Source organism: Mycteria americana, chromosome 12 (assembly GCF_035582795.1).
Source record: "Mycteria americana isolate JAX WOST 10 ecotype Jacksonville Zoo and Gardens chromosome 12, USCA_MyAme_1.0, whole genome shotgun sequence".
Lineage (NCBI taxonomy): Eukaryota > Metazoa > Chordata > Aves > Ciconiiformes > Ciconiidae > Mycteria > Mycteria americana.
Window position 1 is genome coordinate 9,587,633 of NC_134376.1, and position 13,841 is coordinate 9,601,473.

The 13,841-nt window shown below is 42.0% G+C and overlaps 1 protein-coding gene across 1 annotated transcript; it reads right to left on the reverse strand.

Moving 5' to 3' along the window:
• Nucleotides 1-996: 996 nt before the first annotated feature.
• LOC142415926 (acyl-coenzyme A synthetase ACSM4, mitochondrial-like) lies at nt 997-13,413 on the reverse strand. Its single transcript, XM_075514869.1, has 13 exons — nt 13,213-13,413; nt 12,751-12,961; nt 10,676-10,883; nt 9,669-9,812; nt 8,648-8,804; nt 6,527-6,606; nt 5,430-5,553; nt 4,580-4,660; nt 4,332-4,433; nt 2,739-2,866; nt 2,531-2,630; nt 1,722-1,841; nt 997-1,083 (listed from the first exon to the last, which is right to left on the reverse strand). The coding sequence occupies exons 1-13, from the start codon at nt 13,411-13,413 to the stop codon at nt 997-999; spliced, it is 1,743 nt and encodes a 580-aa protein (XP_075370984.1).
• Between the last annotated feature and the right edge of the window lie 428 nt (nt 13,414-13,841).

A 13,841-nucleotide genomic window follows, 5' to 3' on the forward strand; every position in this document is an offset into this window, starting at 1 on the left:
CTGCAAGAATCAGAAATTATTTTTCCTGATGTAGTACCACCTGCTTCTTCTCAATGATCAGCAACACTAGGAAGTCAGACAAACATTTTCCTGACCTGTTTGCTGTGGACAGCATAGATTGAGAGCTGGGTGGAGTAGATCCTCTTCATTCGGTTCATGTGGCTTTCAGGACATGCGTTTCCCAAACGAGGGACTGTAGAGATTAGCCTTTACCTGGAGACTCGAAACCTGGACACTCTGTCGGAAAGGATTTGGAGTGAAACCCTTTCTACTTTATCATTTGTTTCTTTTGAAGTAATGAGAACAGAACATAGCACAAAACAGACCAGGCAGCACAATTCTTTCTGTGGAGTAACCTTTTTCTTGTAATCATTTACACTGTTGTTAATTGTGCATAATTTGCACCTTAACCTAAAGCACTTTGTATCTTCTCTTTCCCCCCACTTTAACCATTTAAGTAGATCACAAATTCATCAAGATGAAAAGAAGTAGTTAAAAGAATATGTCTTTCTCCTTCCACTCAGAAAGAATTTGGGAATGTTACAGTGATAGTTTTTGAAGAGAGAATATCACTTCACTGCTGATACCCACTACAGGACAAAGATTATTTTTATTGATTTCTCATTTATTTGTAATTATCAAAATGCTGTCATTAACACTTTTGGTTTTTTTTTTTTTTAAGGAAGCTGTTTATACTAATTCCAGTAAAGAAATTAAACCTTTGTAAGCTCCCAGACCTGCCCCTTCTCTCTCGCATTCCTCATTCTTAATTACTTGCACCTTCTCCCTTCTGAAAATTTGTAGGTCGATGGCAAAAGTGGTTCTAATACCACACATCCTCAAGCCATATGAGTGTTATCTCCTCCCCCCCCCCCCCCCCCAGCTTGTTTTTCCATATGTTCTCCTAGTGCTCTGGGTCATGACCACATGCCAAGTGTGATGTGCTATGGCTGGTACGGATGATGGAAATTTTCTCTCCTCAGTTTCCAGATCATGTTATACTCTTCCCCACTCTTTGTTCCTTAGAACTTTTCTCTGGATTTTCCCAGTCGCCGTCTTTGGCAGATCCTGAACAAATTCCACCTGAAAGGCAAAAATGCTCACTTTCAGCCAAATACATTCTGATTAATCTCCCAGGTGCAAGGAAAGACACACTTTTATTATGGCTGGGGTAAAAAGATGGGAAGCTGCACAGCTTGGGGCTGGGACAGCGAAATTCCTTACTACACATCTTAGCTGAGTGCACAGGCAGTACTTGCAGGGACAAGTACCACAGTCCTGAAGAGATGAGTGCTTCAGCTGTCAGGACAGGGAGTTACTGGTGTCTTTCCTGGTTGTAAGGGATGGATTCCAACCCCTCTGATGCCAGCAGGAATTTCTGCTTTGCTTTGGCTGAGAGTCTAAACAGAGCTCAAGGGAGGAATCGGTAAGAGCTGAACGCCTTGCCCATTTGAGTCGCTGTGAAAACCCTAGTATTTCATGAAAGGAAGACTGGACCCTGATAAAGATAAGTTACATTACCATTTCCTCTCTTTGGGTCCCTTCTAGCACATACAGTGAACCCAAGGCTACAGCTGCAACAGACCCTGTAATTTACTTTTCATTTATTTTATTTAACTATGGTTGGAGTGTTTGTCAGAATGCAGTTGAAGAGCCAAGGCAGGACAAAACCTTCAATTTTCAATACCATTAGAAGACCTGTATTTTTGTGGTGTACTTACCTTCCTTGGGTACTTGTAAGGTGCAGTCACCTTCTTAACATGTTGCTGAAGCTCATGAGTTAATTTTTCTGGACAGTGTGATACAAAAGCAGGAGCTAAAACAACGAAGGCTTTGACTACCTGTGCCACAAAAGTTAAGGGACTCTATTAACTTCCGGACGCGGGATTAAAGGGATACATTTGTTGCCAAAACTGAGTATCAAAATTCAGAAATGCAAAAATTTGAGGTTTTTCGTCAATTTCCCTTTGCATTAGCTGTTTATTACAGAATGCAATGTTATGAAGGACACATTCTGCAGCATAGCATTTTTTGCTATTTTTCCACTGTTTTTTCTTCTTAACTTTATACACTACTAAACTTTCAAAAAGTTGTAGAACAGAAAAAAGGACAGCTGAAAATCTTAATCTGGGGCTCAAAGAAATGTTACAAAGTTGAAAAATATAAAAAGAAAAATTAAACACTGTATCATTGCTACCACGTGCTTAGTGATTAGTGCACGTGCTTAGTGGTATCATTGCTACCACGTGCTTAGTGACAAAAAAAGAAATAATCCAAATTCTATTTCTTAGAGAAAAAGATGCCACAATAAATCTGAAGAGCCAAACTTTTTTCCCACTTGAAACCCTGCAAACAGCAAAATAATTCCGAAATTCTAAGATCTCTCAAAGTATGGTTTTAAAATTTTTTAATCCATTTTAATTTCAAAAATCTGCAACATATTTAATTCCAAGGAAGCCTAGTACCTATGGGGAACTTGATGCTTAGAATAAAGTGCATTTCTTTCTACATCTGTTTTTTTCCTTTTTACCTCCCCTCGAATTGGATCAGGACTGCTGACAACAGCTGACTCTGAGACTGCAGGGTGTTGTATTAATGCACTTTCGACTTCAAATGGGCCAATACGATACCTAGGAGAAAATGCAGATATGACAGCTGTAGCGAGCTAGCCATTCAATTGGTCTGTCCAGATTGAATTTTAACAGGCAAATGAGCAAATCTAAAAGCAACTGACTTACCCAGAAGAACTAATTATATCGTCAGCTCTTCCAACAAACCAGACATATCCTTCTTCATCCATAATCCCTCTATCCCCAGTGACATAAAAATTTCCACGCACAGAGGCAGCAGTTTTCTCTGGATTATCCTGACAACAATCAAACATTGCAAAAAATGTATCCGACTGTTAGTGAAATGCAATGCATTTACTTTGCAGTGGTGCTAAAAATGATCAAGACAATTTTTTTAGTTGTTCTCAAAATGAGTATGTTCAATACTATTTTATGTCTTCAATTAAAAAAAACAGAGATGCATTACTTAGCAGTTTTGCAGTGGAAATATGTGAGAGGTGGAAAAGAGCATTTGTGTATATATGAATTCATATTCTAGGGAAAAAAGGCTGTGCTCTATCAAAATGCGCATTCATCACAGCAAATTACTAAAATGTATAACCCACTCTCTTCAGAGAAATGACTTATCACTGCAGGGGGTTGCGACAATAACCTCCTGTCAATGGAAACATTTACCCCTAACCTTCAAGACCAAAACACAAATGAGGTGACCTACAGGAAAAACTTCATTATCTCCATTGATCTATCGGGTCTCAATTACACAGGAAAAACACCTTGACAACAGAAGACATAATGAAAAATTGAAGTAATAGTACTGAACCAAAAGAAGTTTTTTTATCACATAATGAGCAATTACTTTGTGCAAGTTGTTGTTTGAGGAAGCTACAAATATCCAAGTATTATGGGGGTTCAGAAGAGGTTTAAATATGTAGATAGGTTGCCCAAGGCTTACTCAACATGATAGTTCAAATGCAGTGGAAAATATCTTTATATTTGCCTGATTCTAGTGTTTTCTTAAGTATGTACTACAACTCAGCACCACCACAGATGGAATACTAGCTTAGATAGACCTTTGACCTGAACCAAAACAGCCATTCTTCTGACACATTTTTTTAAGCCTGTTCTGCTTTCAGTGGGTAGAGCATTCCCATTCGAATAGTAATGTTAGATTACATATGCTGCTTCCACAAAGCCATATGATCATCTACACTTGGGGTTTTGAGCTGTAGCTTGTCTTTGTGCTGTTGAACTCGTGCACATCGTCTGTGTGACAGGCAACTGTACAAAGGGTTTCTCTGACACCAGAGATACATGCATGCTAGAATGTGTAACTTCTAAAGATTTAAAAGATCTCAACCTGTGGGTACCTCTGACAGTGGTATGAGGGAATAAGATACTTGTGCTCTTTGCACAAGTGCGTCAGAAGCCTCCCTGAGCTTTTTATCCTTCTTTTATCCTGAACCAAGGATAGGAGTGGAATGGAAGGGAAAGGAGTGATGCACTGAACGTGAAGCCCATGCCAACTGCCAGATACACATCTGGAACAAGTTACCCTCTGGTTCATGTGGCATCTTGAAGTTATACTCTGCCAGTCTATTCCTGGAATAGCAGAACAATGTATTGCTCAAAGCCCTCAAGCAACCTAGTGAGACCTTGTGAATATCCTGGATGAAATTCTGCTCCTTGGATAAGTCAACAGAACTTTGCCCTGGGTCCCTCTTGAGCTTCTCAGCAGGCACAGACAGACCAACTCAGACTTACCAAGTACTCAGAGAACAGACAGAATGGTCGCATCGGTTGAACTCGGACAGCAATGTTGCCTTCTTCTCCTGCAGGCAGAATAGCCCCATGGTCATCTATGATCTGCAGAAAGGACATATTATTGCTTTGATTAGCTCAGTGAAATATCTGTTATAGCACAGTGCAGGACAGAGAAGGGACACAGACAGCATTCCCTTACTCTTGTACCCACAGCTGCAGCTCAGCTCAGATGTGACGTATCAACATACCTGCACATCGTAAGGGGGAACAGCTTTTCCCAAAGAGCCAGGTTTAATTTCCATTCCTTTCATATTGGCACATATTGTCACCTGCATAATACATTTTTATTTGTTTTTAATTTGTGCAACATCTTGTAGACTTTATTATTGTTTGCATTAGGCACGAGACCTCTTCATGACTTTGTCGTGACAAGGGCTGAATCAGGACTAAAGCACTGTGGTTCTCCAGCACATCAGAGAGGGGTTGAGAGGCATTTCAGGTCAGCCCTGTGGAATGAGGTTGTTTGCGCTCAGTCTGAGCCAGTGGGCTCTTCTGCAAACACTTGAATTTGCAAGACAGCAGATGTGAAATTATTACGGATCTTATTTCAATAATGGGACAATTAATTTGGGACCATATCAAGGGTAAGAGGAGAGAATGCCTGAAATCTGACTCGTAATAGCTTCGTTAACGTTCACTTACAGAGAAGTCTGGGATGTGAACTGATTTAATATTTTTCATTAAAACCTCGGACAGGCCAAATTGATACCCAAAGCAAATTATTTTTTTTTTTTTTTTTTTTAGTTTTGCCTTTTAAGTAAAGATGATGAAGGGATCTGCTACAAGTTATTTGATCTGAGGTAATCGCTGGCATAGTTTTTGGCCGGGGGCTGAACTCTGTAGTGACAGTATTTCCTATAAACATTAAAATATACAGCTAGTTGATTTTGGAACTACATAATCATAATCACATATAGGCTCTTTTTAAAAAAGTTCATTTAAATGATTCTCACCTTTTCCATTGATTTATCAAGCACGTTGTGCCTCTGGTATTTTTACCTTTGAAAGGGCATACTGCAAGAATTAATGCAAACGTACTGTTTCAGTCTGGCCATAACCTTCATAGATATCCAGCCCTGTCTGGATTTTCCACTTCGCCATCACTTCAGGATTGAGCGGTTCCCCTCCGGATACACAGTGTTTCAAACTTGTGAACTTGTAGCTTGAGAAGAATAGCAAATGAAATAATTTTCTTAACTTCTGAAAAGAGCAGTGAATGGTCTTAACTGAGCAGCCTCCCTCAACTTTCAAAGTACGCACGCCTAAAACTTCACAAGCTACTTTGGAAATGACAATAATCATCCTGTTACACAGTCCTGGACTGGACTCCTAGATTGCTCATGTTACCACTGAGGATAATGTGGTTTATCTCTGTGTCACTGGAAGTAGGCTTTTTTTTCTGGAAAAAGAGAGAGCAAAGGTGTTTTCTTGGGAGAACTGACAAGAAAGGAGAAATCTGAACAAGCACATCAGATGTTCGTGGAAAGCTGAGGTACATGCCGATATCCAAGACCAAATAAGACACTGAGAATTTTCCAGAGCAAAAGGAAGGCTGAATAGGAACACAGACCCTGAGCGCTCTGCTACACCAGGGCTGGCTTTTGTCGGGATGAAAGACCTACGTGAGAAGAATAAGTACCTTATTGAAGATGTGAAAACTCCTTACAAATCACACTGACTACTTGTCATAAGCTGAGTATTTTACAGCGTAACAAACTGGTGGGAACAGCTGCCAAATAACTCTCAGCACGCCGAAGTCCTCTAACTGCTCACTTCATTCTCAAGTATATGGGAACAACTCCACTGTACTCCAGTAATTCCCTGATCCGGTGCTGCCTGAAACCTTGACTTAAATTTAACTGTGAACTGTAAGTTCAGAGGAAGTGACAACTTAAAAAAATTTCACTTGTTTTCTCTGTGCTGTCTTTTCAAAGACCCATTCCTGAAGCCTGAATGGCCTAAGGTGTGACTAGTTATTCAGAACATAGCTTTCTCTTCTGAGAGCAAATGTTGCTAATTAGATTTCCTTTAACTGAAAAAAATTAAGCAACATAAGGAACTAAACAGCCAGAGCTGTCACAGCATTATATCCCAGCCTCTCTCTGCTACCCCTGCAACAGACAGATGTGCAGTACCTGCTCAAATCATGTTGGACCAGCATGCGGTAGGCAGTGGGAACACTGCAAAAGGCAGTGATGGGGTATCTTGAGAGAGTCTAGAAAAACAGAAAGTTATTTTGTTGAAAAGAAAATGTAATGGCGGGTCTGACCTTGTAAATGTGCAGGTGGTTAACACAACTTGTGTGCTCAAACGTCTGCAAAATGATGTGGTGGGTTGACCCTGGCTGGAGGCCAGGTGCCCACCAAAGCCGCTCTGTCACTGCCCTCCTCAGCTGGACAGGGGAGAGAAAAAATAATGGAAGGTTTGTGGGTCGAGATAAGGATGGGGAGAGATCACTCAGCAATTACCGTCACGGGCAAAACAGACTCAACTTGGGGATATTAGTTTAATTTATTACCAATCAAATCAGAGTAGGATAATGAGAAATAAAACCAAATCTTAAAACACCTTCGCCTGACCCCTTCCTTCTTCCCAGGATCATCTTTACTCCCAATTTCTCTCCCTCCTCCCCCCCAGCAGCGCAGGGGGACGGGGAATGGGGGTTGTGGTCAGGTCATCACACGTTGTCTCTGCCGCCCCTTCCTCCTCAGGGGAGGACTCCTCACACTCTTCCCTGCTCCAGCGTGGGGTCCCTCCCACAGGAGACAGTCCTCCATGAACTGCTCCAACGTGGGTCCTTCCCACGGGCTGCAGTTCTTCACAAACTGCTCCAGCGTGGGTCCCTTCCACAGGGTGCAGTCCTTCAGGAACAGACTGCTCCAGTGTGGGTCCCCCACGGGGTCACAGGTCCTGCCAGCAAACCTGCTCCAGCATGGGCTCCTCTCTCCATGGGGCCACAGGTCCTGCCAGGAGCCTGCTCCAGTGTGGGCTTCCCACGGGGTCACAGCCTCCTTCGGGCATGCACCTGCTCCGGCGTGGGGTACTCCGTGGGCTGCAGTGGATATCTGCTCCACCGTTAACCTCCATGGGCTGCAGGGGACAGCCTGCCTCACCATGGTCTGCACCAGGGGCTGCAGGGGAATCTCTGCTCCGGCGCCTGGAACACCTCCTCCCTCTCCTTCTTCACTGACCTTGGTGTCTACAGGGCTGCTTCTCTCACATATTCTCACTCCTCCCTTCGGCTGTAGTTGCACAGGGTTTTTTCCCCCGTTCTTAAACAGGGTTCTTCCCCCGTTATCCCAGAGGCACTACCACTATCGCTGATGGGCTTGGCCTCGGCCAGCAGTGGCTCTGTCTTGGAGCCAGCTGGCATTGGCTCCATCGGACATAGGGGAAGCTTCTGGCAGCTTCTCACAGAAGCCACCCCTGTAGACTCCCGCTACCAAAACCTTGCCATGCAAAGCCAATACAAATGAAAACCATAAAAACGCAACATACATTCAACACAGAGAATGACTATAGATTAGTGACTATGAATCCTGACTGCAGAGTGGCTGTACCGGTCAGTCCCACTGCCGTAGGAAATACACTACTTCCTGTCCAACAAAAATCACTCATGTAAATGAATGACCACTGGGAGTAGTAGTTCCAGTTAAAATTGTTTTCTGCTTCCCAAGGCGATTGTGTCCCAGGCTCAAGGCTAAGTGGCAATAGTGAACTAGACCAAAGCTTTTCCAATTTTATTCTTGGGGAAGTCTGGGTCTCCTCTCCACACAAGAGGCCAATGTTGAGGAGAATAGGCCAGGCTGACTGGTTTTGTGAAATGGCAGAGAGGAGGAACAGACATTCTGGCAACTCATTGAAAATTCAGGATAACAGGGCCCTGATTCAGGTCTATGCCGTACTCTGATGACTGGCCCACGCTCACCCTGAGCCCAAAGTAGCTGGAAGTCCATACCTGAAGTGAGCTTTAGGCTAAGTATGGAACAAGACAGCAGTGATCCAGAGTTCTTTTTATCCTGCATCTTTCACCACATCTCCTCTACACTGTAGCCATCTCACATGGCCTAACCAGGAAGGAAAACACTTGTTCCGCTAGCTTACTGGGCACCAAAGGGAGGGATGATTGCTTGGGATGTGGGAAGTATTATCCCTGCTGCTACAGAGCAGTGGGTGCCTATGCACTGGAGCCCAGCTTGTTTGCTTCATTTATGCAAAATAGAAATAAAACTCACAGTATAAAATGTTATGCTTACCTCTGCAATAACGGCTGGTTTAAACTGTGGCATATTGTGTACAAAGACACATGATCCACAGATCCATGGTGCAAAAACGCTGCTCCAAGCTGACTTTACCCAGCCAGTATCAGAGGTATTCCACATTATATCTGAAGAAGTCAAGTTCATCCAGTACCTGATGATAAAGCAGAGATGAAGAAAATGCTTCATACAGTGTGAGAGACTCAGGCACAGTATAATTAAAGGAAAGGGCAGGAGGCTTCCATTGGAAGATGCGGTGTCAGCAAGCGGGGCTCTTTAGAAAGTTTGTAAGAGTTGAAGAGAATCTTAAACATTCTCTTATTTCCCTTCCTTCCCTCCTGTTTAACATTTCCAGTGTTTGCTTTTCTCCTGAACAGTGCAAAACATCCTTGGCTTGAGTTGCAGAATCTGGATCTAAATCAAAAACCAAACAGATCATTTGGAGTAGGCTTTCCCCACCTTGTGGATTAGAGACATCAGCTAAATCACAGCTTATGTCTCTAGGAAACTAACCAAATTACTTCTACGGACTCTATACCACCAACTTCCAACTCAGGATGCCTTGGGAAATGTATCCTTTGATTTTCATTCAAATTTCTCACTCCTTGGGAAGCATAAATACAAGAAAGATGTTCAGTGAAAGCAAATCAGTGCCAAGCAAGAGATTCAAACTGAACTGTAACTTTCAAGGTATAATACTATGGTCCAAGGGTGCTTTGGTTCTCAAGGAAGGTTTACATAATACTAAAGCACTTGACTTTATCTGGTTCTGCTATAAGGATGGTACCCTCTGCAGTCATCCCTCTGGGCAACAGAACACTGTGTTTGATGATCTCAACTGAGTCTTCAAGAAGCTTTTAATAACGAAGGTTTCACTGTGGGAGGGGAAAGGTGAGGAAGAAGCAAGATCCTACACTCATGAAATGCCTACATTTACTGGAATTTTTACAGTCACATTTTCAATTTAATTGTGATCATATCACTTAATCAGGACACTGGGAGCAACTGCAAGGTATACCTGCCACTGGTTGCAAATCCAATACCATAACTGCTGTGGGACTGCACCACCATTTTTGGAGAGCCTGTACTTCCACTAGTAAAATAGATCAGCATTGGGTCTTGACTCCTTGTCTTGACACATTTATGGTCAGCAGATGTCACCCTTCAGAAGAAATAGTATATGACAGTTACTACATGTCGTTTTTCACAAAAGAAGCAGTATTTTTTAAGGTTTAGGAGATAAACAAGAAAATGGCCCAAAACTATATGATCTCACTAAATAAACAGTTGCATCACATACCACAGGTAAGAGTTAGCAAGCACATTTTGCTAGTCACAAGTGTATTCTGTATGCCATAACGTTCAAGATGTGAGCACCTACAGCATATTCCAGTGACTTTGTCTACAACTATTTGGTAAGGGTACTCAAGGTGCTTGTTACGGAACAGCAGGTAGATGCAAAAACAACTTCTGCCTCAACACATACCGTCTCCCAGTCTGAAGTCAATGGGGGCCATATTCAGGCTATTATGCCAGGTAAGGTGATCGTGACACATATTATACCATTTATGTTCAAGAGACTGATGAACAATTCAGATTATCTGGGCTACCAAGATAGCCAAAGGAAGAAATAACTGATGCCATGTTAGCTGAGCACCGAGAGCTGGCAACGGGTATCTTCTCATTGAATTCAAGAGGCATTAGGCTGCACTCTAGAAGACAAGCACAAAACAACTGGAAGATTAGTACCCCGTGTGCTTGTCTTGTGATCACAGTAGAAGCAGAGAGCTTTTAAACGCTGGCAGGCTGCTGAGTAAGGGGAAGCTGAAAGACCTGAATACAGCTCCCAAAAAGTGTGTTGGAGGGATTTGTACTTAATGCAGTGAGTACAGCAAGTTGGCAGAGGGATGCAAAAACGTAACTCATTTGTATTTCAGAAATTAATCCCAAAACTCAGCAATGTCACCTGACTGATACAGCTTCCTTCACCTCACAGGGATGATGGTAAAACAGCTGGATACTCACACAAAGAGTTCTTTGAGGTTCAGCCACCCATCTCTGCTCCCTTTGGCTACAATTAGTTTGCTTTTCAGAAACTGGCAGTCAGGCATGACAGATTCCACTGCAGGTGCCAGTGTATCATTGGTAATGATGCACTTGGCCTTTGAAGCCTGGAGTCGGTATAAGATGTCTTTGGCTGTTAATTGGGATGTTCCTGGAATAAAGACAATTCCTGGAAAAAAGCAACAAGCAATTTAGAAAATTGACCATTTCTCTTTATTATGTTCACAGGACATGACCCCAGCCATAGAAAAGCTGAGCTACTTGCCAAAAACTTATTCTTTCAGAAACAGGAGTCAAGTATAACTCATGATTGAAGGCAGAGCTTGGGTGAATTTGTGGCCTAGGAATGATATGGGATCATCTGGCTCTGAAAGTCCTCCAAACCCTGCAACACTGGTGTTGAGTTTTGTGTCATCCATACTAAAGGTATCTAGATCATGAGTAAGATCTAGATTTAAAAACTGGTTTTGAGCACTTCCTTCATGATTCGTAACTCAGGAAGGAAGTGTTGAGATTATCATCCCCTTAAGTACATGAATAAGGCCAGCATTTGGATTATATTTACATGTGTGTCCTGGTTTCAGCTGGGATAGAGTTAATTTTCTTCCTAGTAGCTGGTTAGTGCTGTGTTTTGGATTTAGTATGAGAACAGTGTTGATAACACACTGATGTGTTAGTTGTTGCTAAGCAGTGCTTACACTGGTCAAGGGCTTTTCAGCTTCCCCTGCTCTGCCAGGTGCACAAGAAGCTGGGAGGGGGCACAGCCAGGACAGCTGACCCCAACTGCCCAAAGGGCTATTCCATACCATATGATGACATGCTCAGTATAGAAACTGGGGGGGAGTTGGCTGGGGAGCAGTGATTGCTGCTCGGGGACGGGCTGGGCATCGGTCAGCAGGTGGTGAGCAGTTGCATTGTGCATCACTTGCTTTGTACATCCTTTTATCATCATTATTATTATCTTATCTTCCTCTGCTGTCCTATTAAACTGTCTTTATCTCAACCCACAGGTTTTACTTCCCCCCCCCCCCCCCGATTCTCTCCCCCATTCCACGGGGCGGGGGGGGGAGGGTGAGCGAGCAGCTGTGTGGTGCTTAGTTGCCAACTGGGGTTAAACCATGACAATCTGGAAAAAAGCCATTATCCATTTCAGTAAGGAATTAATACCTCCGATATGGGATAAATAGACTGAGGTCAGGTAGTTTACATACATTGCTCAGTCAACATATCCCTCAAGCTTGGATTAATTTTGTAATGTGAACAAACGTAAGTTTGGATACTGAGTACAATGTGACTGAAATTACATTTTTGGGGCAGGGGGGAATCAATTTAGTGCATTTCTATACCTCCTTTTCCCAAGGATTTCAATAGACTTGACCAACTGATTGATTTCAGTCTTCTTGCACCTTCAGAGGTGTCTACCAAATTTTACAATTGGGAAACTGAGGCACTGAGATACTGAATGATATTCCCACATCATAGTCCAGAAAATCGTGGATACGATAGAATTGGATTCCCTGAATCTTAGCCCCATTTACAACCTGCAAGAATCACAGAGCTTTAAAGTGGGTCAAAAACACTTGATCATGTCCCTGTTGATGCTGAATTGTTCCATCATGGATGAACAGCAGTCTAAAAATGCAATGGGTCAAATTCTTCCTAAGAATATGCAAAACTGTAACAGCAGAGCAAAAAAAATATTGTATTGAGTTATTAACGAGTCTAGTCATATAACTTAATGCATTAAAATTGTCCAGACTGATAATGTATCTGGTCAAATCTGGCCTTAGATTGTAACCATTCAGCCTTCACTGCCGTCAACTGAGGATGCTGTTTAACCGGACTGTATCTGTTCAGCACCTAGTGCAATGTCGCTTTGGTTCCTGTGTGAGTGCTGCCAATTCTCCTTCTATGCAAAAGCTGAATTGTACAGGGCATAGCAGCATATTCCTGTTTACATTTTTTTCAAAAAATATATTTTTCATATATTCTATTTATTTTCTTTCTGCATCCAAGAGATCAGTAAGGTTACTCGCCTGTTCGCATACAGGCTACATTCAGTAGCCACCATTCAGGAACACGAGGCAGAACTGCTATAACTCTGTCTCCTCTCTGCAAACCACATGCCTCAGAAAGTATATTAGCTGCTTTCCTAGACAGAAATCCCAACTCTTCAAAGCTCCACTTCACCTCCTCTCCCTCATCATTTACCCACCAAAAAGCTGGATTTGCTGGTCGTCTTCCATCCTAGAATGCAACAGAAGATATTAAAATAAGAAGACAATCCTTAAAAGGTTTAATTTCAATCTAAAATAACTCCAGACTAAGCAAATCATCCCTGGCAACTAGTTTCTTAATGTGATACCTATATTTCTGACAAAGAAAATAAAATAGTGCATTCTACTCTGCAGCTAGTATTATCCAGTATTCATCAGGAAAATTGATTTGTATAATTTGAGATTTGTTCCAATGCCTATGAATTAGAAGAAAAATACTACCTTTTCCACTTGCGACCACTCGTCTAAGACATCACTTGCAAAATTGAAATATTCTGGCAGTTCCTTTTTACACTGGTTTATAGAGTCATAGTATGAAATAATCTCAGATGTAAGAAGCCTGTTGCATCCACGGAATAATCTGCAAGGCGACCTGAGAATCTGCAAACACTGCGGAATCCATGATTTAATAAATGTTCTCATGATAAATGATGTTTTATCAGACAATGGGGAAAAAATCAGATGCACACCTACAAGAATCAGTCACCTGAAATGAAAGAAAACACGTTTAAAAACAGCCAGGTATTGGATGCTGTCTAGTTTGTGATGTTGGATAAATTAATGCAAATCAGCTTGAATAAATTGTTTGTTTGTGTGCCTCCCCGTTTTTCCCCATTATTTAATGTGATTCTTAAAAGTAAGTGTTCCTCCTTTTCTGGCAAAGAGATTGTGCACTGTTTTTTCCTTATTATCTTTGTCCTCTCTTTGTCAGCTGATGAATGAATCTTGTATCTCCTCTCTCAACTTTCACTTGCCAGTCCTTTTCTAAATATCCATCTCTTGATTCCTGTAAATTTTGTATTTTACTTTGCCTGCTTACAGAAATAAAATGCCACTAGTTAGAAAGTGTT

Bases quoted from the DNA above. Each gene is read 5' to 3' on its own strand.
- LOC142415926 (XM_075514869.1), bottom strand. From the start codon at position 13,413: ATGAGAACATTTATTAAATCATGGATTCCGCAGTGTTTGCAGATTCTC. The intron at 10,884-12,750 runs GCGAGTAACCTT...GCTTTTTTCCAG, and splicing joins TGTAGCCTGTATGCGAACAG to GAATTGTCTTTATTCCAGGA. The intron at 4,661-5,429 runs GTACGTTTGCAT...TGTATTATGCAG, and splicing joins GTTATGGCCAGACTGAAACA to GTGACAATATGTGCCAATAT.